General features: G+C 49.7%; 1 protein-coding gene across 7 annotated transcripts in view; it reads right to left on the bottom strand.

Annotated features, from left to right (window-relative positions):
- The window catches only part of PAX2 (paired box 2), an 82,791-nt gene that overhangs the window by 21,043 nt on the left and 38,593 nt on the right, over window positions 1-23,155 (bottom strand). For 4 of the 7 annotated variants that reach the window (XM_049103657.1, XM_049103656.1, XM_025466916.3 and 1 more), the window contains exons 6-7: window positions 21,465-21,533; window positions 1,272-1,447 (exon numbers count right to left, since the gene is read on the bottom strand). In XM_049103657.1, the coding sequence (XP_048959614.1) occupies window positions 1,272-1,447; window positions 21,465-21,533 (245 nt within the window). The remainder of the gene's footprint in view (window positions 1-1,271; window positions 1,448-21,464; window positions 21,534-23,155) is intronic. The other 3 variants (XM_049103658.1, XM_049103654.1, XM_025466919.3) reach the window with 1 other exon arrangement.

Here is a 23,155-nt window from a genome sequence, read left to right as displayed (position 1 = left end):
AATTAAAATGAACTCAATTAGGCTTCGGATTTGCTTTATGGGCCCTGCTTCGAGTTTCAGGGGGAAAAATGACTGTGCTGGTGTTTAATAGTCTAATGAAAGTAAATAAAGGTTATTCATTGTAATACAGCCGGGGACTCGTGGAGGGTGCTCCGAGCCGCCCGCCTCGGCCGGCTCCTCCTTTGTTGGTTTATGGCTCAGGGCACCTTAAAAAGACTTTTGATTTTTGTTTTATGAAGACAAACAGCTTATGGGATAAAAGGACAGGCAGAGAGGAAGGCGAGTGGCTGGGAGCTGCTGGAGTCCTAGAGTGGAACTGTGCCGTGCAGAGCCTGCGGGGCCACGCAGGTGTGCGAGTGCGCAGTGTGTGCATGAGTGTGTGCGCGTGCAAGCCCAGCTGACTGTATTGTGTGGCAGTGTGGGTCAGGCCTGGGCTGTAGGCGTGGGAGGAATGGGTGTGTGCTCCTATCTTCAAGTGTGTGCATGGGGGGCCTCTATGGATGTGTGGGTGGAGGCAGGCGCTGGAGGTGGCGCTGGAGGTGTGCGGAGCTATGGTATGGGAGAAGGCACCTCTTCCCACTGACCTGGGGGCTGTGCTTTGAGTCCTGTGAGCTGTGAGTGGGGGGAGGGAGCAGGTGTCTGTGTGGTGTATAAACACGTGCACATGGGTAAATGTGAGGAGTTAGGAGATATGTTCCTACATTGTGTATTGTGCTAATGTGTTGTGGGCTGTGACCCATGCAGGGCTGTTCTGCATCTGGAGGAAGTATGGGGTCTGCGGGGTAGGCTGTCAAGTCATGCTGGACAGCTGGATTTGGGGGCAGGAAGCAAGCATTGGGGCCTCTCCTTCTGATATCAGGCGAGAAGAGCACCCCGGGGTTGCACAAATTTTCTGTAAGGCCTCTGGGATATGGCAAGGGGATAAGGACGTTTCCTGAGTATTCCATGCCAGACGCATGGAATGGCAGGGCTGGAAGGGACCTGTTAGACCTTACCCAAGTCCTCCGTTCTACACATGGGGACACTGAGGCTCTGAAAGGTGACAAGGCTTATCCAAGACCATCCTAGCACCCAGAACTTATCATTTCCGACAGCCATGTACCATAATGGCTTTTCCTAACTCTACCATAATGTCCTTATGTGAGTGTGCCCACACAGCACACGCACGGTGCACCCATATGCAGCATTTGCAATGCTGGGTACGCACGTTCTCCAGAGGCCTGTTCTGCCCAGTTTCTGTCCACTCCTGACAGCAGAAAGTTCTTTCTCACCTGTTCTGATTTGATGTGCTCCGATGCCTGGAAGACGTCAGGGTAGGAAGGACGTTCAAAGACTCGATCCAAAGCTTCCAGCTGCTGCTGGGTGAAGGTGTCAGCTCGCAAGTGCTTCCGCAAACTGTCCACGCCACTCTGGGAGTCTCCATTGGGGACTGAGCCCTCGGACACATCTAGAAGACACAGGCACAGTGGGGACATCAGCATGGGCCAGCAGAGGCACAGCAAGTCGAGGGGGCTTCCTACCCCTGCTGGGACCCCTCCTTCCCAGCTTCTAGGCTGGAGCAGCTGGCCCAGGGGCTGACCATGCCTCAGAGATCTGGCTGGGGGAGCCAGAGCCTCTGAAGGACCTCGGGGGAGAATGGGAAGTTGTCCCAGTGTGCGGGGAGGGGAGGGGGGGTGCACTGCGGGAACACTGGGCAGAGGTACAGCTGGGGGTCTCCTTGGAGATGTTTCCCCTGAACCCCTGCTGTCCCCAGGCCTGCGTCAGCCTGGGGGAGGAGCTGGGTGGCTCAGACCAGCATCATTGAGCCTGTGGAGAATTGAACTCGGCTCTGAGATGAATTTCAGTTCCACTGACTCCAAGGGTGGAAAATCATCAAATCTCCGAGGCTGAGTGTAACCTGGAGGCTGGGTGAGGTAATTAACTTCACCGCCGAGGGAGGAGGGATTCTGAAAGTCAAGCTGAAGCATTCTGCTTGCATGGGGCCAGGACTCCGAGCAGAGCAGGAGGACAGCAGGTGGCATGTGAGCAGTGAAACACGGCCTTGGGCAGAGACTTTGTGGGTACTCTTGTGCCCAGACTGTCCTCCTCAGCCTCTGTCTCTGACCCGGACTCTGACTAGGTCTCTGTCGGAGGCCAGCCCCTCGAGCCCCACCAGCTCCTCCTGTGGTTCTCACAGAGAGCTGAGACTCACGCTGCGAAGGAAAGGCCATGGCGGTGCCACACTAGTGCCCGCTCCCTGGGGCTGCAGGCCAATTCTGTCCACGTCCAGCTCGACCTAGGCTTTCTGTTACCTTCCCTCCCCATCCTGGCACCCCTGCATCAGTTCTGTTAGGGTTTCAGAGCACACAGTGAGCTAAGTGCCTGCTCTCTCTCTCTGTCTGAACCCCTACCCAGCAACTCTCCAGGCCGAAGCTGAGTCCTCCCCAGCCACAGTGTGGCCGCTCCTTGGCTTCCTTCAGCTCAAGAGCCACCGGGGCCTTGGGCCTGGGGCCAGCCCACGTTGTAGGCCTCAGGGTATTCCTCTGGGACTATTATATATATCAGTTTATAGGTGATTATACGATATGATATAATCAATATTGCATTATATACAGTAACACCGTACAGTATCATTCAGGAGACCATAGAAAATATTACATATTGATTAACCTCATCCTGCAGCCATCCTCTCTTCTGCCCTCCCAGATGGAGCATGGGGGTCTGCTGTCCAAATGGGACCTGCTGTCTTCTCTCCACTCTGTTCCTCAGGAGGTGGGAAAGCAAAAAAAGTGTGTGTGTGTGTGTGTGTGTATAAGAAAGAGAGAAATGAAGCCCAAGATTGAGTCTGAGGTAGATAGACAGACACAGGAGCAGGCTCCATGGTATTTCCATGTTCCTGGCATTCCTAGAGACACAAAACTTGGTTGTTGTGTTTTTCTACTGTCTAAGCCTCAGGAATGTTTTTCTGTCTTAGAGAGTGTGTGTGTCTCTCTTACATGAGTTAGGGTGTGGCATATTTAGTTTTTCCTTTTATGTGGGTATTCTCTGCGTAAATGCACTTGTAATATTACAAACATTATATTATAAACATCCAGATAAATATGCATCTGTGTATGTGTAAATGACAGAGTGAGAACTATTCTCAAAGAATGTGTGTGTGTACATGTGTGATTGTATGGGGAGCATGAGCTCATGTGCCCCATGTTTTTTCTGTGCCTGCTTTTCTTTCAAGGATGTGCCATCATCCTAATTCCACCCCTCAAAGCTATTTGCACGTTCCATTGTGTCTAATCCTCTCTTGCTGGAGTCTTCCTACCTTTTGGGAAGCCCTGCTGTTAGGGCCTAGGGAGGCAGCAGTGTCTTTGTGTGTGGTTGTTGCAGTGTCACCAAATGGGCCCTGGGAAAGAAAGTGTGCATTTGTCTGTGAGCATGTGCTCATACATTACGTGCATGGGTGTGTGCACATGTGTGGGAAGGCTCATATTGTGCCTCTGTGTGGATTTGTATATAAGCCTGTGTGTGGCTTGGCTCAACCTTGTGTGTGTGTGTGTGTGTGTGTGTGCGTGTATAGGGGCTGAACTGAAGCTTTGTCCTCAGGTCACTGGCTGGAGGAGTCTCTTTTCCTTCATTTATTCAGGGGCCCTTCAGATCTTGACAAATCTGTCACTCTAAATTTGCGAGAGATTATGGTGCTCTCTCCCCAGCCCGCAGAGAGGTGATATATGATATCTGCTGCCCCTATTGATTGCCTGATCTGGTGGCAGAGGCCGGCGAAATGAACTTGAAATGAACATCATGCCTCAACTCATTGTGCGTATAATACACTACTTAATCCCACATTTTTCAGCCGCTATGGAATTCAATTGATCAATCATGTTCCACTGATAGTACTGTTTTAGGGGTTATTGCCGCTCCCTCCACTCACTGACCTTTTTATTTATTTATTTTTTTGTATACTCAGGCCCTGGTGATAAGACAGGTTACAGAGGCAGCGGTGGTGATGGAAGGGGGAGGGAGGAAGGGAAGGCAAAGGGAAGGCTGCTTCTGGAAGAGGTGGCAGCAGGAGGCGGGGCAAAGAGAATAGCAGGAGGAAGGGCATGGGGGGGGTGATGGAGAGAATGAAGGTGCTGGAGGATTTGGCGAAGCAAGGTGGTGTGATGAAAGCCTGCAGAGAACCCCACCAGAGGCCATGGGAGGCTTGAGGAAACCCCCCAGGGGAGAAGGAAGGCAATGAGAAGGCAGGAAAGGCAGTGGTAATGACGAACGGTGAAGGAGCACAAAGAAAGTTCTGGGGGTTTGGGGGAGTCCAGGGTGTCGGGACAGAGAGCGGGCAGTGACATCATGATGGGGACAGGGAGCTCTGGCAGGTTTTCTCTAGAGGCACGGTGGCACCCACCTTCCTTCAGCCAGAGAAGGAAGGAAGGGATGAAGGCAAGGAAAGAGGGGGAAGGAGTGAGGAGAGGTGGTTGGGAGAAGCCTGGGGTCAGAGGTCCAAGAAGAAGCCCGGGGAAGGAGGAAAGGCAGAAGCAGAGAAGAGGCAGACAGGGAGAGGAAGAAGGGAAGATGCTCCCCACACCAGAAGCCCTCCGAAGTGCTGGTTGGAGACAAGGCACTCGGACAGGAAACCTGGCTATCCAACTAAAGACGAGCGGGGATGGGGGTAGGTTTGGAGGGTAGGGCAAGGAGGGGGCAGAAAGAGAAGACAGGAGAGGAAGACAGGCAGACACAAAAAGAGAATGTGGAAGATGAGAACAGAAAAGGAAGAGAGCATGAACCGGTCATCAGCATTGACCACTGGCAGGGAGGTCCTCAGGATGATGGAGAGAGAGTGCCCAGGGTGGGACTTCTCAAGGGGAGACCCTCAGAGGTGACAGCAAGAAGAGGGATGAAACTACAGTAGGAGACCACTGCGAGGCCTGGATGGTCACTGGCTCTGGCAGAGCTGGGCCAAAACAGAGGAGGAGGCAAGACCAGGTCTTGATCCAGGTTTCAGAGTAAGTGGGGAATGAAAAGTGTGAGTAATTATTTTTTTTAAAGATTTTATTTATTTATTTGTGAGAGATACAGAGAGAGAGAGAGAGAGAGAAGCAGAGACACAGGCAGAGGGAGAAGCAGGCTTCACACAGGAAGCCTGACGTGGGACTCGATCCGGTCTTCAGGATGACGCCCTGGGCTGAAGGCAGGCGCTAAACTGCTGAGCCACCCGGGGTTCCCATGTGTGAGTAATTAGATAGCATCCTTCTCCAAGAAGATTCCTGACCCAATAGAGACAGCTCCCTTGTACCAAAGAGCCAGGCTGTGAGTTCCCTGTGGGCAGAGACCACACTGATGCATCTCGTGGCTCTGGCGCCAGGCATGGACGTGGGTATAGAGGGTGTGTTTGATGACTGACTGACTGAATGATTGATCCAGACCCCTGGCCAAAGGTTTCTGTACTGGACACCTGGCTGGCCTGACACCCCAAAACACCCAGGCACTTATCAGGCAAATCTCACACATCCTTAGCGATCAGAAGATGTGGGAAGATCCATAGTAGGTCCCTGGGTAGACTTATGCTCCTTCTTCTCTTACCCCCGCTGCTGGTGAGCTTCTAACAGCATCACTCTCAGCAACACCACCCTGCCCACCTACGTGCCTTTACCCAAAGGACAGAGAACACTGTGTTCCCACTTAAGAGTAGCACTTGACCTGGGAGCTGCAGAATTGCCATCCAAAGAAGGCAGCAGAGGTCGCTTGAGAACAGGGTCCAGAGACAGTCTCTAAATTGAACTCCCCATACCGAGGCCCTGTCACAGACGGTAGGGTTGGGATAAAATGGGTCTAATGGCCCGTGGTGGTGGGAGCTGGTTCCAGAGAAGGCCTTCCAAAATGATAGGAGGAGGCCCTGGGCCTTTATCGTGATGAGATAAGCCAACCCCTTGTCAGCCAACTCCTTGTCAAGGCTCCAAGAAGAGGGCTGGAGTATGGTGGCCACATGTCCCGGGCTCTACGGGACAGTTCTGATTTTTAATATTCTTTTCCATTGCCAGGCCATGTGTTTAGTTTAAAGCTGGAAAATTCAGTTGCTTAGGTTTAGTAAGACCTCACCCTGCACCCTGCCTGAGTGAGGAAAGGACCCTGTGCTAGTCAGTCTCCACATGTGGAAGATTTAGCCCTGTTCTCCTGCTGTCCCCTATCCAGCCACCATCCATTAGCAGCTCACAGTACTCAGTTTATCACATGCCACTGAATCCTCCCCAAAACCCCGTGAGGCCAGGACTGTGATACCTATGTGAAAGAGAGGGAAACTGAGGCAAAGAGACATTAAGTAGCTTAGCCAAGACTAGGCAGCTAGTAAATGACAGTCAGGATTTGAATTCAGGTCTGCTTCACCCAGAGCCTGCCCACTACATCATTTCACTCTGATGCCCAAGTTCCAAACCCAGGGGCTAAGCTGGGGACCACTTGACTCCATCTGGGGCATGGTTTCCCTCCTAGCATCCTCTCTACACTGAAGGCACAGCCTATGGCCCTGAGCTGGCTGAGCACAGACTGTTTCAAAATAACTAGGGGAGGGATCCCTGGGTGGCGCAGCGGTTTGGCGCCTGCCTTTGGCCCAGGGCGCGATCCTGGAGACCCGGGATCGAATCCCACATCGGGCTTCCGGTGCATGGAGCCTGCTTCTCCCTCTGCCTATGTCTCTGCCTCTCTCTCTTTCTCTCTCTGTGACTATCATAAATAAATAAAAATTAAAAAATAAATAAATAAATAAAATAACTAGGGGACATATGGTCCAAATTTCTCATTTTGCAGGAAGGAAAACTAGAAAGGGTGAGCAGTGAGGGGAGAGGGTGGCCAGTCTGGTCACACAACTAGGTAGTAGGATTTTCAGAACTAGAGCCCATTCCGAGTGTCTTGTGCACTACAGCAAGTGCACTCTCAAGGAGAGTGAGCTACTACAAGTCCTTTTTGGAATAAGGCAGGATATAAAGAAGTTAATTAAACAAACTGCTCAGCTAAAACTTTGATGAATAGTATTCTTTCAGGGGAACAAAGACTCATATTGGCTTCTCCTCTGACTGCTTCCTATTTGTTGAGCAGTTAACAAAAACTTTCATAGACCTTAGGTTATCTGGGTTTCCTAACCACTCTCCAAGGCAGGTAGGGATTATAATCCCCTTTTTACTGGTGAGGAAACAGACTCACAGTAAACAAAGTATTGATTAAATAAGGTAGGAGGCTAGCTCAAGGGCATATCCACCAGGAAGCCTGGCACCAAGAAGATGCTCCAGTTCCTTGCACCAGAAGATCCTCAGATAGCTGAGGACAGAGCAGCAATGGGCAGCAGGGGCTGCCTGCCCGGCCAACATCCAGAGCATGGGATCCAGCAGCAGTGCCCCAGTCTCCATGAAGACAACTGCAAAACCAAAGATTGTCTTGACCAAAAGGAGAGCCACCAGCATAGTTAACAATGGTTATCTTCTGATCATGAGCAAATTGTTTTCTTTTCAACTAAGTTTTTCCATATTGTCCAGGCTTTGTACAATAAGCATGTACCACTTCTAAAATCATTAATAAAAATGTCTTTCACTCCTCAGCAAAAGATCTGCTCTCCTCACTCACTCACTTAGCCTTGTCATTCCCCAACTATTCTGGGCTTCCTTGGAGCAGAGCCCTACCTTCTACCTCTCTGAACCCAGGCCAATCATGAACTTTGTCCAGCAAGGTATCAGCAGCTTGGGCAGGAGGGAAGGCACTGAACACCATGTCTTAGGGATGAGGGCTAGGCACAGAAGAGTTCTGTCCTCTTTTTGTGATGACTTTCTACCTGAATTCTCAAAGTAGTCACTGGGAGGGATGAGAGAGATTCTTGTGCACTGACCAAAAGATATGTTGGGTGATGATCAGAGACAGGAGTAATAATGCCATTTCCTTGGTTAGAAAGCACCAAGGCTCATCAAAGTCTACAAAATCAAGATGGGATGAACAAGGGCCACCCCCCAAGTCCCAAAAAATAGGAATTAGGCAAGTGAAAAGAATTCTTTTAAAGTATGGTAAAGAAAAAAAAAAAAAAGCATGGTAAAGAACTATGCTAACTTCAGTTTTCTAAGACCCAATACACATATCTACCTGTCTATGGGGAAACCAACATTAGAGTTTTTACACACACTCATTAAATCCACTCAATGTGGGAATCCCTGGGTAGCTCAGCGGTTTAGTGCCTGCCTTTGGCCCAGGGCATGATCCTGGAGTCCCAGGATCAAGTCCTGCATCGGGCTCCTTGCATGGAGCCTGCTTCTCCCTCTGCCTGTGTCTCAGCCTCTTTCTCTCTGTGTCTTTCCTGAATAAATAAATAAAATCTTAAAAAAAAATTCACTCAATGTTGCGAGGTACTTCTCATTTTTCAGATGAGAGGCAAAATTATTTGTTCAACATTATCCAACTAGTGAGTAGCAAAGACTGGATTTGAACTCAGGATGTCTGACCCCAGAGCCCTCTCTCCACTGTACCAAATTGGCCTTTCGTGTCAAAGACATCATCATCATTTATGGACATCATCATCATTTATGGACGCTAACTCCAGGCTAGGCAGGCTTTAGGTGTTTCACACACATTATCTCTAGTTCTCACAGAACACTTGCCGAAGAGATACCGTTAGTTCAATTTTACAAATGAGGTACCAAGCTAAGGGATGGTGAGGAAAGTGTGCAAGATCACAGCAGAGCAGAAGCAATCTGGAGGAAAGTCAGTCTTACTCCATCCGAAGGCAGAAAATGACCCAAAAAGGCGATCGAGGAAGAAAAGAGAAAAGCATGGAGGAAGTAGGAACAGCCCGCCAGGGCCCGGGGCGCTGGAGGGGCCGGGGCTGGCTGCGGTTGGGGTGGGGGCTCCGCACTGACGTTTGCTCCCCACGGTGCGGACCGCTGGCCTCCGCCCGCCCTCCCCCGCTGGCTCCTCCAACACTACCTTCCCCCTCTGAGGGGTTCACCCCCAGCTGCCAGTTGTTGCAGTTTCAAACTCAATTGTTCTCCTCGGTACTGAGGCAAATGGAGTCATTAATTACCTTCTATCGGCTGGGCTGAGTTCAGAATGCGATCAATATCCCGCTTGTCATTCAGCGCAGCCCGCCGGTGCAGCCCCGGCCCCACCCCCACCCCCACGCGGCGCCCACCCTCCCCGCGGATGGGGCGCGGGGGCCGGCAGGAGCCCAGGAGCCCCGCCGAGCCGGGCGGCTCTCGCACCCGAGGAGCTAGGAGCGCCGGGATTCGTGCGATCGGAGGGGACAGGGCAGGAGGGAAAGAAAGGAAAGAAGTGTGAGCGAGGGAGGAGTGCACGCGAGGAAAGGCAGGGAGAGACGCCCGAAGAGGAGATGCTGGGTGTTAAAGGAAAAACAGGAGGAGGGGGGTGGGGAGAGCAGGGGGCAAGCCGTGCTGCCCTGTGCTGGGAGGGGCTGCAAGGGCCAGGCTGGAGAGTGCGCTCCTGGGATCACCCTCCTGGATCACCGTTTGTCCCAGGAGATGGGATGACAGTCCCCGTTGCCTCCCATTCTTAAACTGGACAACCTGCCTGCGAGTGTGCCCGGGCCAAGCGACACTCAGGAGGAGAGCATGAAGAAGCCCTTGGAAATAGGGCCCACAGCTTAGGCTCTGAGCAAGACCAGGTTCTGCCTGGCCTGGCCCTGGCAGACCACCTGTTCTCCTTGACCAAGTTCAGCTTCTGGGCTTCTGAAATTTGAGCCCACTCAGTGAGGGACGCCTGGGTGGTTCGGGTGGTTGAGAGCCTGCCTCTGGCTCAGGTCCTGATCCCTGGGTCTTGGGATTGAGTCCCGCATCAGGATCCCTACTGGACACCTGCTTCTCCCTCTGCCTATGTCTCTGCCTGTGTGTGTGTGTGTGTGTCTCATGAATAATAAAATCTTAAACAAACAAACAGTGAAGTTCATGGGAGGGGGGAAAAGTAGGGGTAGCTGCCTGGGCTGCTGTGCCCATTTACACCCACATGCCTCTAGGGACACTAACTTGCATTAGTGATCCTAACATAACGCTGGACTAGGAGTGACATCGGAGTTGAAATCCTGGTCTTGTCGCTCACGTGCTAGATGGCCTTGGCCAAGTCCCATGAGCTTTTCTGGATTGAGTTTCCTCAAAGTTATACCAATGGATGGCTAGCTCCTCCCTCAGCAGTATTAATTTCTTCTTTCTCTGTGTTCCAGTAGCCATCTATCCAAACCTCTATTGTAGAAATAATAATAATAACTGAAATCGATCCAGTTCCTATTACAGTAGCAGACACTATGTGTAACATATAGACACTGACTTAATTCTTACAATAACAGCAACTAACATGAAGTGCTTACTATATATTAGGCAATCATCTAAGAATTGTACATATATTAACTCATTTAATTTTCACCAGAACTTAAGCAGGAAGCTTCTATTATTATCCTCATTTTGGAGTTGAGAAAACAAATGTTTTCTCAACAAATGTACAGAGGTTCCAGAACTTTCCTAAGGTCACAGCTAACAAGTACTGGAAGAGACAGAAGCAAACACAGGCAATATGCGTATGGCAGCTTGAGTTCGTAACCTGGAGAAACCGAAGGATGGAAAGGTTAGGTAACTTGCACCAAATTACCTACAACAGCCGGTAAGAAGCAGAGCCAAATTTAGAATCTATATGTAGCATGGTTGTTGTTGTTGTTGTTGTTTGCATGGTTGTTTTTTTAATGTTTGTTTTCTCCACTAAACTGTGACTATTTTGAAGGCAGGGACCCATCTTTTTCATCTCTGTAAACCTAGAGTAGGGCCCGAGGTGATAAAAAAAAATGTTGGCTGATTCATCTAACAGAATTCCAGAAGCAAAGGTAGATAAATTTGTAACTTGCCTCCCTCAACAATTTACCTTTGAGAGGAAAAAAAGAAGCAACAAAAGAAATTGCTACTCTGGATTCAGTGTCATTGCATTTTACAGCTGCAAATTATCATGCAGATCATTTAAGCTGATTCCCTCTTAGAGACCAAAAAAAGGGCTCAGAAAGGTTGAGTAATTGTCCCCTGTCACACAGCTAGTCATCGTTAGGAGGGGAACTGAGGTTCTCAGTTGTCCAATGCCCTTTTCACTATTCCAAGCTGCTTAATTCTGAGAGAAACAAAAGCCGATAAAAGAGAAGTGATGGGGATCTGGGGAGAAAGCAACCATGTCTAGAGTTGACAGTAGCCAAGGGAGGAGGCATTGGACAGAATCCAACTCAAGGAAAGCAAACGGCTACACGTGGAGGGAAGGAACGGTCGTGATCCCATGGCAAGGGAGTCTAATTCCCTAAGGACAGGGTGCTCTAAAAATGAAATTTCACCTCTACAAGCTCAAATAATCAACCTGACAAAGTAAAGGCACTGGAGTGGGGGGAGGGGCTGAACTAGAAGGACATTTAAGGAAAATCGTGGTTGTTGCACATGGATAAGCTTTAAAAATGATGAGCCTAGATTTTAAAAGATCATGTACACCGAACAGTGGAAGATTATGCAGCCATTAAAAAATCATGTTTTCAAAGAATATTTAATGATATGTGAAAATGGTCCTATATAATGTTAAGCAAAAATAGCAAGACACAAGCTGTATATATACAGTATCATTCCAGTTTTGATAAAAAAATTATATATGCACAGAAGGGGAAAAAAAGACTGTGAAGAATAGACCAAATTCTAACAGTGGTTATCTCTCAGTGATGAGATCAGGGTGATTTTTTTTTTTAATTTACTGTATCTTCCAAATATTTTACAATGAGCATGTATGATACTTATTATCAGACAAAAGTTTTTTTTTCCCCCTCTTAAAAAGGACACATAACAGATGGAAGGAAGGAAGGGCCCATAACCAAGGATGGATATGAGAATAGCATGAACCTATCAGGAAGAAAAAAGGGCCTTCGTAGCTATGTTTGAAGAAAGACCAAGAAGGAAGGTAGGTTTACGCTCAGTACTTGGGAAGCAGAGTAAGACTGAGACAAAAAAGGAGAGAAGGTGTAGAACCTCTCGGTGCTTCCTCAGCTTGCCTTTGCCTTCTCCACCAAAAAAAAAAAAAAAAAATCTTCAAAATAGGATCAGCAGGAGGGGGCCAGGCAGGTTAACTCCTTCCCTATTTTTTTTTTTTTAGTTTTTTTATTTATTTATGATAGTCACAGAGAGAGAGAGAGAGAGAGAGAGAGAGAGGCAGAGGGAGAAGCAGGCTCCATGCACTGGGAGCCCGATGTGGGATTCGATCCTGGGTCTCCAGGATCGCGCCCTGGGCCAAAGGCAGGCGCCAAACCGCTGCGCCACCCAGGGGATCCCTAACTATTTCAATTTACTTAACTTTCCCAGGCCCAGATAACTCATCTACCAGGACCCTAGGGGGCGAAGCAGATAGGATCCTAAATTTGATAATCCTTAAGAAGACACAACGAAAGGGGTGAGGCAGTGACAAAGCCCAAGCCATCTGCCCTGTCAAGGGGGAGTGGGGGAGGGGGTGGGGGTGGAGATGGTATGCTTATGCAAATAATGCTCTAATAAATGGTAATGCTAGGGTTGGGGAATTTATTTATTTGTTTGTTTGTTTATTTGTAAGATTTTATTTATTTATTCATGAGAGACATGCACACAGAAAGAGGCAGAGATACAGGCAGAGGGAGAAGTAGGCTTCCCACAGGGAGCCTGATGCAGCACTTGATCCCTGGATACAGGACTGTGTCCTGAGCCAAAGGCAGACAGACACTCAACCGCTAAGCTACCCAGGCATCCTGGGAAATCTTTCAGAAGAAATTATTATACAGTTAATTTGTGGGCCACAGGAAAGAACATGGTGATACCCTGGAACCAGCATGCATTTACCAAGAAGAAGGTGCGGCACATTAATTAGGTAGCAATGCTTCAATCAAATGCCAACCCCACTAAAACTGTCTTAATTGCCCTGGTTGGAAGCAACTGCTCTCTCTCTCTCTCTTTCTCTCTCTCTTTCTTTTTTAAAAAATATTCATCATAGCGCTTTATACCTTGATCACAGCATCTATCACATTCTGCTTATATAATGATGTGCACATTTATCTCCCTACTAGATTAGAAGCTTCTTGCAGTCAAGAGCTGCATTCTATTTACGTTTGTAAATCACTCCTCCTGCCATGTTTTCTATCTAGCAGGTGCTCAATCTGCTCATCAACTTAAATTGCATTTTTTATTGATGAAGGAAATGCTGTGGATGTGGTGAATGTTAACATTTCACAAAGAATCTCCTTCCTAATGTTATGGGCAAGATGAAGGCAAGTGATAAGGTAGATGGCTACTGGGCCCAATAGTATCCAAAGCATTCATTTATTGCAACCAGGAGGGACGTTTCCACTGGTGGGTGATTGTCTCTCCTTTATTTATTTTATTTTATTTTATTTTATTTTATTTTATTTTATTTTATATTTATTTATGATAGTCACAGAGAGAGAGAGAGGCAGAGACACAGGCAGAGGGAGAAGCAGGCTCCATGCACTGGGAACCCGACGTGGGATTCGATCCCGGGTCTCCAGGATCGCGCCCTGGGCCAAAGGCAGGCGCTAAACCGCTGCACCACCCAGGGTTCCCTGTCTCTCCTTTATTTTAAAGACAAGTAATTCTTGTGAAAAACTCTACTAGGATAATGCTACAGAAGACATCCTTATGTCTTAATCAGGTGGAATTAAGAGCCCAAACCAACAAGATGAAATTCAACAGGGATAAATGGAATGCCCTATGTTTAGGTTTAAAAAAATCAATTATGCAAGTGCAGAATGGGGTAGACCTGGCTTGATAGCAATTGATGTGAAAAAGATCTCAAGGTTTTCGTTGACCACCAACTCAATATGATCTTGAGTCTGACAGAGCTGCTAAAAAAAAAAAAATCGAATGTAATCTTAGGCCACATTATGGATGTAGTATCTCCAGGAGAGTGGCATGGTTCTACTGTTCTTGGCATTGGCTAGACTCTCTAGAGTTCAGTGTTCACAAAGGAGGGACTTTTAACTGTCAAGAATGAATTCAGAGACAGGTAACCGGGATGGTGGGGAAGCTCCTCCAGTGCAGGGACCACATCATGTGATAAACTAAAATCCATTCCGGGGCTCAGCAAACTGGGAAGGATAGATGGAAAGAAGAGAGGGTGTCAAAGGGAGATCTTTACCATCACTCTAAGTGGTGAATACTGTTGTCTATTTTAAAGATGAGGAACGTGAGATTCAAAGAGATTATGTAAGTAGCCAAAGATCCCACAGCCAGTAAGGAGTGCAGATGGATCCCACATCCAGACATCTGGATTCCAAGGTCCTTCCCTCAACACTACCCTGACTCAGTATAAAGGCAGTTCTGCTAACAATGACAATTGTCCATGTATGTCCTATGTCCAGGCAGGGGCTGCAGCCTGGCAGGCAGAACTGCTGGAAGGGAGAGTTCTATGTGAGTGGCATATAAGACCAGATGACCTCTAAGAATCTGAGACCTTGGGCAGCCCGGGTGGCTCAGCGGTTTAGTGCCGCCTTCAGCCCAGGGCGTGATCCTGGAGACCTGGATCGGGTCCCATGTCAGGCTCCCTGCATGGAGTCTGCTTCTCTCTCTGCCTGTGTCTCTGCCTCTCTCTGTGTCTGTCACGAATAAATAAATAAAATCTTAAAAAATAAATAAAAATTTTTAAAAATTAAAAAAAAAAAAAAGAATCTGAGACCTTGCCTTGTCACCAACCTCATCCTAGCCACTGGCCTCATTCCACATGGGAGGGGTTTCTGGAGACAGTCTCTCTGCATCTTAGCCATTCCTGGGCTCAAGTCCCGTCTCCTGCTTGCTCTTCTAGCCACTTCCCTGGATTCCTATTGAATGCTCAGCCACATGGTTCAGCATTTAATTAGCAGCCTATTGTCTGATGTGTGATGGCCTTGCCTCTCCCAGTAGATTCTAAGTTCCTAGAGACCCCAGCCCTGGTTGGTTATTTGTTCCTCTCGTACATCCCAACACAGTGGGCACTTGGCCCCACATCGATACAAAGCTCCCCAGAGATGTTAAGTGTAAGTTTTCTCACTATTCCACTATTTACACACCAAAGCAAAACCACAGACTCTCAACTCTCTGAAATGGTTTATAGGAAATCTGCCCAAAGACAGAAGGATGACCTGAATGATCATCTAGGGTCCTCATATTTCCTAACCAAACAGTAGAGGGGAGACCTAGAACTCTAGAGAATTATACCAGTAGTTACTTTCCCCTTTTTGAATAGGTAACCTCTCCCACACCTCCCAGTTACCTGTAGCAGGAAAGGGCATGGGCACGTGCAGCCAGCACACAGCTAGTGTGAGTGTGTGTGACCCATATATGAAGTAGGAGGCTGAGCAGGTAGAGATGAAGCTGGAAGGAAGTGGGGACCAGAGGCAACGATGGGAGGGGAGCTAACAGGTCATGGAGGGAGAATTGAAATGCACAGAGAAAGGGGAGCAGTGAGCACTGGGTGCGTCTGAGTGAATTCCCCAGAGTGATCAACTTTCCTGCTTGGGAGCAGGCACCGTGCCTTCCTGCTGGCTGGCTGGCAGAGGCTAGGGCTCCAGGCTCATGGGCCGCTAGTGGGAAAGGGCTGGCTGAGTGTCTGTGTGAGACCCTGAGTCCTCCTTCAGCCCTATGTGGGTTCTCACGGAGAGGCCGGGGCCTCCTGCCTGGTGCTGGGCGCCAGCTGGGGCCAGAACCAGTTAGAAACCTCTCTGGAGCCAGGAAGGAAGGGGGCTTTGTTAGCTCAAAGGACACAAGCAAGGCGAAAAATTACATACCAGGCCGCCCTAAGTATGCTTGTTTAGAGAAACTGCTTGCATTTATGAAGTCTTTGGTGCGGAAAGCAGGGTTGCAAATGACTGCATCAGAGCGACAGTAAAGGCCATTAATTTCCTGTTATGTTTTCCTGTGTTGGGGGCTTTATTAATTTAATTTTACACTGTCGAACAACAGCGAGAGCTGACACTGCCACACCGCCACGGCTGGGGTTTTCTTTTTGTGTGTGTAGCAAGGCTTTGCCTGACATGCAAATCAACGCTATTACCGGAACCAATAAAGATGTGTGGCGGGAAGAGGGGAGGGATGAGGAGAGGAAGGGAGGGGAGGAGGCAGGGGAAAGGAGACAGAAGGGGAGAGAAAGGGCGAAAGCCATCCTTGGCCACTCTCTGCCTTCCTCCATGCCTATCATCTCCTGGCTTCAGAGCATCCCCCACAATCAGTACTTTTTGTCCATCCTTCACTTTCCCTTTGACACTTCTTCCCTCGACTGTCCGCCTTCAGACACCTCTACCTCTGCTGTCCTCCTCTGTTCCAGCTCCTGGCCGAACTCGGGAACAGGGACACAAAGTTTCTGAGAAGAGGTGGGAGGCAGACTTCCCTCCCCACTCGCCATCCCCAGCTGAGGCACATTGCGGAAGCACAGGGGTTGCCAAGCAACGGAATGCCAACCCCACAGGTAGGGGTGAAGGCCTTTCCTACACACTCCTCTTTCTTTTAAAGTCAAAGATTCTGGCCCATGTACATATTATTATTAGGTATGCACACATGAACTCACGTGTCTGTGCACATGAAGAAATGTCTAGAAGGACAGATATCCCACCTTGCTTACAAGTCCCTCTGAGTGCTCATATCCTAACCTTGTCAACCATTTGTTTCCTTTGAATTCCCAGAAAAAAAATACGTCTCTAATTGTTTCTCCTTCAGAGCCTCCAGCAGCTGTCTTCACTAGCTGCAAGGTACCCGGCTGGCCTGGACCAAGGGACCAGAGAAAAGGAATGCTGGCATCAGAAAAAAAGGCAGCTTCCTGAGACACCACATTTTGGTCCCTTTTACTCTGTATACCTCCCCCAGACTGCCCCTCACGCAGAGCAACTTCCACAGACTGGCTGTGCCGGTGGTCCATGCTGCCCTCCGTCCCATCTGCCATGCTACCAGTCCGCCAGGGTCCACACTGCCTGAGTGTCTAGATTGGCCACACCACCAGAGGAGCTGAAGATCGGGGGCAGGGAGGTGAAAGGGAAGGAAAGTCAATCAGCTGGAGTCACTCCTACCAAACGCACTATCTGCACCCATCTATCTCAACTCTGCAGTCTGCTGAGGTCTAGGGAGTTCTGTGTGAGTCTGTGGAAGAGAGGGGAGGGGGCACTGAGTGTGTGTGTGCATGTGTGTGTGTGTGTGTGTGTGTGTGTGTGTGTCCACGCATCCCTCCCTCTGTCACTGGCTTGCTCGAGCTCCTGCCTGCACTTTCTGCTTCAGGAGCTGTTTGCCAGGCTCTGAGAGGCTGTTGGATGGAATCCAGCTCTCCCTAGGAGGAGAGCATACACTTCATAAACTGCATTGACTTTAATGCAGGTTCCTGGGGCTGCTTTCCTCAGGCTTTTCTTCCCTCCTCCGTCCGCTCTGTCTCGATCACATTTTATCCCTGCCCCTGTGTGCACCCAGACCCCATGCGTGCGTGCCTGTGTGCACATGCACTTGCGCGCGCGCACACACACACACACACATACACACAAACACTATAGCTAGTGCTTCTGAAAAAGATGAAGCCTCAGGCGGAAAGAGAATGGGCAAGGTGTAAAAGCCCTGTATAAAGGGGGATTCCTTGGCCTGGCCCTGGAGGGGCCCCGTGAGATGCCCACGTCCTGTCTCCAGTGGAGTTGAGCACAGAGGGTGCTTTGAGGCAGGCAGGCAGGCAGGCGGGTACTTCAGGGAGGGAGGGATACTGACATTTGGTGGGGACAGCCAAATTAGGAGCCACCTGGAGGCTGGGCCACAGGGCTCCAAGGAAGGGAGGGAGAGAAAGCGAGGCCTTCATGCAGGTTGAGGTTTCTGAGGCCTCCCTTGTCTGGTGTTGTCAAGGTCAGCAGGTTCGGGTTCACCGAAGGGTCAGGATGGTTTGAATTACTGGCTCTGCTGCAACTCGGCTCTGAGGCTCGTGATCTGTCTCCCAGCCCCAGAGCCAGGGCCCAGCCCTCCCCCAACCCTCCTTGCCTTTTCACCCCCACACAGGACAGAATGGGGAGGGTCCTGGAGAGCCCTGTGGCCACCATGGCTCAGAAGAAGGCAGGCAGGGAAGCTCAGAGCTCAGGGCTCCTTCATGAGCAGCCAGCAAGGTCAGGGAGGGTGCTCAGACCCACTCCTCTGCCAGGCAGCAATCTGGTCTACCTTCCTTCCAAACCCTTTCTGAAGTGTTCCCCATGCCCCTGCCCTTCCCAGCTGCCCCTTGGCCTGCAGAGGAGGAGGCCTCTGGGGAGGTGAGCCCAGGAGCAGCAAGACCTGGCTCCTCCCTCCTGCATCCATAGCCTGCACTTGGGGAAGAAGGGCAGAGCTGAGGCAGCGGATTTCTCGCCTGGTGCCCTTGCCCGTGGAGGAAGGAGAATGATGCCTACCTGCAGGGCTGGAAGGTGGATGCCAAGTGGAAGACTAGGAGTTGAAGACAAATTCTGACAAGATGGGTGTGCATGCATGTGTGCAAGAATGTCCAGACATGGGGGGTGGGGGCCGGGGAGTGGGGAGGACTTGAGGCCTTTGCTGGAAAAGTTGTGATACTGTGCTACACCCACCCCAGTTTCCAGTGGTGGAGGGACATGGGTACCTCCATCCACTGCAGATTTGTACATTCTCTCCTGGTTGGGGGGTGGGGTGAACCTATCTATTCTGGCACCTTATGAAAAAAAAAGTCTCTTTTGTGCTAAATTTCAACAAACTTATTCAAACAACCAAATATAACTCTTTATCCACAACAGCATGAACTGGCTGGGAAACTACACTGGTTAATGATCTGGCTGCCAGTCTCTAGTAGAAACACAGGGATTTATGTACAAATTCAGGCACCTGTGTCAACCTCACACAGCCAGAAAAAAGTAAACCCATGTGTGCACAGATGCCAAGGTTAAGTTCTTAATAAAATATCTACATAACCTACCCCTACAGAAGTGTAACGATATAGTCAGTGTTACACTCATGGCCATAACTTGACAGAAAATTTGGCTAAAAAATATGATCCAACTAAGAAAAGATCCTCCCCTCAGGTGCAAACTGTCTAATTTCCCAGGTTACTGAGAAGATATAATCATAACAATGTATGTCCATAAGTGGATTTTTTGATGTCTTAGTGACTGTTGACCTTTGAACCTTAACTCTTTCTTGGACTGGAGTGGACATTAGCCAGGTTTTGACTATTTGTTGGAAAATGAACATAGGTTGAGCTTTGTTGATACAGTTAAACTCAGGCACTTGTCCAGACAGATTACTACTTTCGTGTAGATTTGGTTTCTGGACTTTCATAGGAGCTGCTTCGTGAGGGCAGAGTCTGTGACCTGGGGCTGGGTGGTATCGGGCAGGTAAAATCATATAATTCCAGCAACCATCCACAGAGTACCTTTCCTTAAAGAAACTCAAACTCTTCTCAGCTTCCCCCTGCCAATATAATGTTTTCTGACTGCCTGACCAGGGCCTGGAGGAGAATGAAAGCCAAAAGAGGTTCTGTGATTTCCTGCTGACAATGTAAGCTCACGCCAGGGTTCTGAGAGCATGACCACCGCCGGTTCCACACTCCCGGGTGGGAGTGGGGGTATTCTTTGAGAAGGGAAGCAGACAGCTGGGGATGTATGTGTGGAAGGAGTAGGTGATAAACAGACATAATGGTGCCAACATACCAGGTTTAGGTTAAGGAATCTGTAATATGGTGCAGCCTCAAGGTGTCTTCCGGACACTCCTCGGCTCCCCTCCCAGTTCCTTCAGGCTGAATCCTGTCCTGCTCACATGGTGTATGCTCAGCAAAACTTCCCTAAGCTCTTCCCATGCAAGCCAGGCTTGGATGGCTCTCTGCTTCTGCCAGTCCTCTGCATCAGGACCAAAAGGCCATGGAAACCAGCTCTGTGGGCCTGAGGGGGTCAGGCTCTGGCTCCTGCCTCTGCCTCTCAACCTCCATCCGTGCCAGCCTTCCAGGGAATGCTCACCTGCGGATTTCCCCCATGAGCCTCCTCCAGGACCGAGTCGAGTCACACCCAAGGTCCCAGGGCCTCTTCCCCAGGGGTCCTCTTCCCAGAGTCCTCCTTGTCTATCTTTTCTGACCCCAGCTCTCTTCCCGCTGCCCCTCCAGAAAGACAGTGGGGAAGAGAGACCAGTGAGCAGGGCATGCCTGGTTTACATTAATGAGATACGCCGAGTGTAATCCGGCCATGGAGGCAGCCTACAAAAGGAGGCGAGCGGGCGGCCAGGAGCAGGGCTGCTCAGGTAATTGGTTTATCTATCTGGAAGCAGGGGGAGCAGTCTCAGCACAGACAGACTAGCAGTAAAGTCTCTTCCTTAAGGCTATTTCCTTTGTCTTTTCAATTGCTTGCACATCCATGTGAGAGAGGGAGAGAGTGTTAAAGAGAGAGGGAGAGGGAGAAATGTTAATTTGTGAATTAATGGCTTTTCTCAGCGGAATTGTAAATTCAAATGTCACCTCACACGGTGACACCACGGCTGGTCTGCTGAAGAAGCAATGATAAGATCCCCCACCTCCCTTGGTGCCCCTCCCTCCCCAAAGATAGCTGTGGAGTGGAACATGCTACTTTTAATTTGCAATAACAACACAACAGAGGTATGCAGTAATGACTGCCTTCTTCCACCCTCCTCCTGGCTTCCTTCCCCCCAGTCCACTTGGCTCCCCATTTCCTCCCTCCCCACCTCCATGCTCTTCTGAAACAACACCTCACCTCAACCGGGCTGCCCCCACCCCCAGCCCAGCCAGGGCCCGATCACAAGGTGGGGGGGTATGCCTTCGGAATTGACGATGCTGCAACCCTCTCTTCTCCTTCAATAATCAGGGGATTAATGATCCTGAAGTTAAAGTGAGGCTGATACCGAGGCCCTGCCCAGCGTTGGGAAAAAGCCTTCATTGTTTTCAAGCAGGAGGCGGGCAGCAGTGAGGGAGATTCATGGATGGAGATTGAATATGCAATTTTCTTTCACCTTGCCAAGAGCTGCCCCTGGGCTGTGCCTGGCCTAAATTTTTCCTTTTACCATCTCTGCCTTATCCGGCCCTCCCACCTCCCTTCCATTCTTTCCAGAAAATTACCTTCAAAATTGATTTCCACTTTTACAAACAAATATAATGGGAACACAGGAAAAAACTTGGGCCGTGATGAATTAGGGCTGTCAGGTGCTTCCAGGTCTCCTTTGCTTTTGTTTTACTACCCGATCTGTTCTTTGTTTTTCCAAGGGCTGGAAAAAGTGCCCCCCATCCACTGAGTGCGTGACCCTCCAGGTCACCCGGGGCCTCAGCCCCCAAAGCCAGCAGTGGCCCATGGCGGAAGTGATCTAGGCCCTGAGACTCTGTTAGCCTCTTGGTTTCCCAGCGGAAGCCTCACCCACCTTGTTTTCTGCTCCCTGGCTCTTAGGAGCCCACTTTCTGGATTATCTCTAATCGCCACCCTTCCCACCCCCCAACTATTTCCCCTGACCCCCACACCATGTTCCCTCTGGCCCCCATACCTCTTAAAGTCCAGACCAGATGCAAACCTCCACCTCCTCTAATGTGGGCAGGATCAGTGTATACCTCAACTAGAGCAAATGAGAGACAGACAGACACTGAGAGATCCTGAAAGGCAGGCAGGTAGAAGACTGGGGGCAAGACCCTGAGATTGGGAGACCAGGCTCCTCTTCAAAGGGCTGTGAGGTTTCTGAGTGACAACTCCCACACAGCCTGAGGGTGTAAGGGTTCCCAGCCTCAGTTTCCCCAGCCTTGGGTCCCAGGCAAACCTGGAGGCAAGCTCAGGACAGCCCATCCATTTGCCTACAGAATGCAAGGTGATGCCTACAGGGCCCTTTGGGCAAAACTGTATGTCTCACCTCACCACCTGTGTCTCAGGACCCTGGAGCCGTCACATAGTCAGGCCTGGCTTCGAGCTCTCTTGCTCACTAGTACTGGTGGATCTGCACCTGCTCTCATTTGGTCGTCTCTTCAAGTATATGCATTACCCAGAAGATTGCATTCCTGCCCAGTGCATGGCGTTCCACACCCCTCTTCACCCAAAGATCACAGAATGGTAGAAAACACACACGTACCCACATTTGCATCAATCATGTCAAAAATTACATGGTGTCCATAAAACAACAAACACACGTTTCCTTAGATCTATAAATAAACTTACATGTGAGAACAGAAACACACAGCAATGGATATGGGAAGGGATGCCTCCATGTTAGAAAAGAAGGGGGTCCTAGATTTATTTACACACATCTAAAATGCCTATGGAGGGATGCCTGAGTGGCTCAGTGGCTGAGCATCTCAGTGGCTGAGCATCTGCCTTCAGCTCAGGCCAAAGGGACCTGGGATCGAGTCCCACATCGGGCTCCCCACAGGGAGCCTGTTTCTCCCTCTGCCTCTGTCTCTGCCTCTCTCTCTGTGTCTTTCATGAATAAATAAATAAATCTTTAAAATAAATAAGTAAATAAAATAAAATGCCTGTGGATGCTAAGAGAAGACATGTGGCCCATTTGGATAACCACACAGAGCAAATGACTAAGTAGAGATGGACAAAGGTCCTCCCAATCACACATGGGTGGCTGACATCTTTTCCCCACTCCCTGGTCCCAGTGAGCTTATCCCAGCATCAGCTTCCTGCACCAAGATTAGGGAGCCTGGGCCCAAGTAAGTTTCCTTCTGACATGACTTCATTTCCCCTCAAAACCTGTTGTCTATTAGGTCCTTCCCCACAGACACACAATGACCTGTCTTCCAAAGTGGATGCAGCTCGACACTCGACCCGTGATTCTGGGAAGCCCTCTCCGCAGTCCCCCTGGAGTAAGTACTGTTGCCATCTCCATGTTCCAGAGGAGAAGACAGAGCTGATGAAGGACTAGTGATTTGCCCATGCCACCAGGATTCACACTCAGCTGTGCCCCACCCCAGAGCCAGCACCTATCCCCACTGTGCCACACTGCCCACCCACGCCACCCAAGGGACTGCCCGCTGGCCTCTGCCGGGCATCCTCCTTCTCGCTGGGACTCCTGCAGTCTCCTCTTGCCTGAAGCCAGGGCCCCCCGACCGTGCAGGCACTGTTCATTGCTGCAGCCGCATCCCCTCATTTGCTCCAAGTCTAACCTGAGCAACATAGTCAGGATTTCAAGGAAGGAAAGGAACTAAGGAAATAAGCCTCCTTCTGCAATTATGGCTTCAGCCA

This window comes from Canis lupus, chromosome 28, assembly GCF_003254725.2.
Source record: "Canis lupus dingo isolate Sandy chromosome 28, ASM325472v2, whole genome shotgun sequence".
In the NCBI taxonomy this organism is placed as follows: Eukaryota; Metazoa; Chordata; class Mammalia; order Carnivora; family Canidae; genus Canis; species Canis lupus.
Note: the sequence above shows the minus strand (reverse complement) of the source record. Positions and strands in the feature narration are given on the sequence as shown.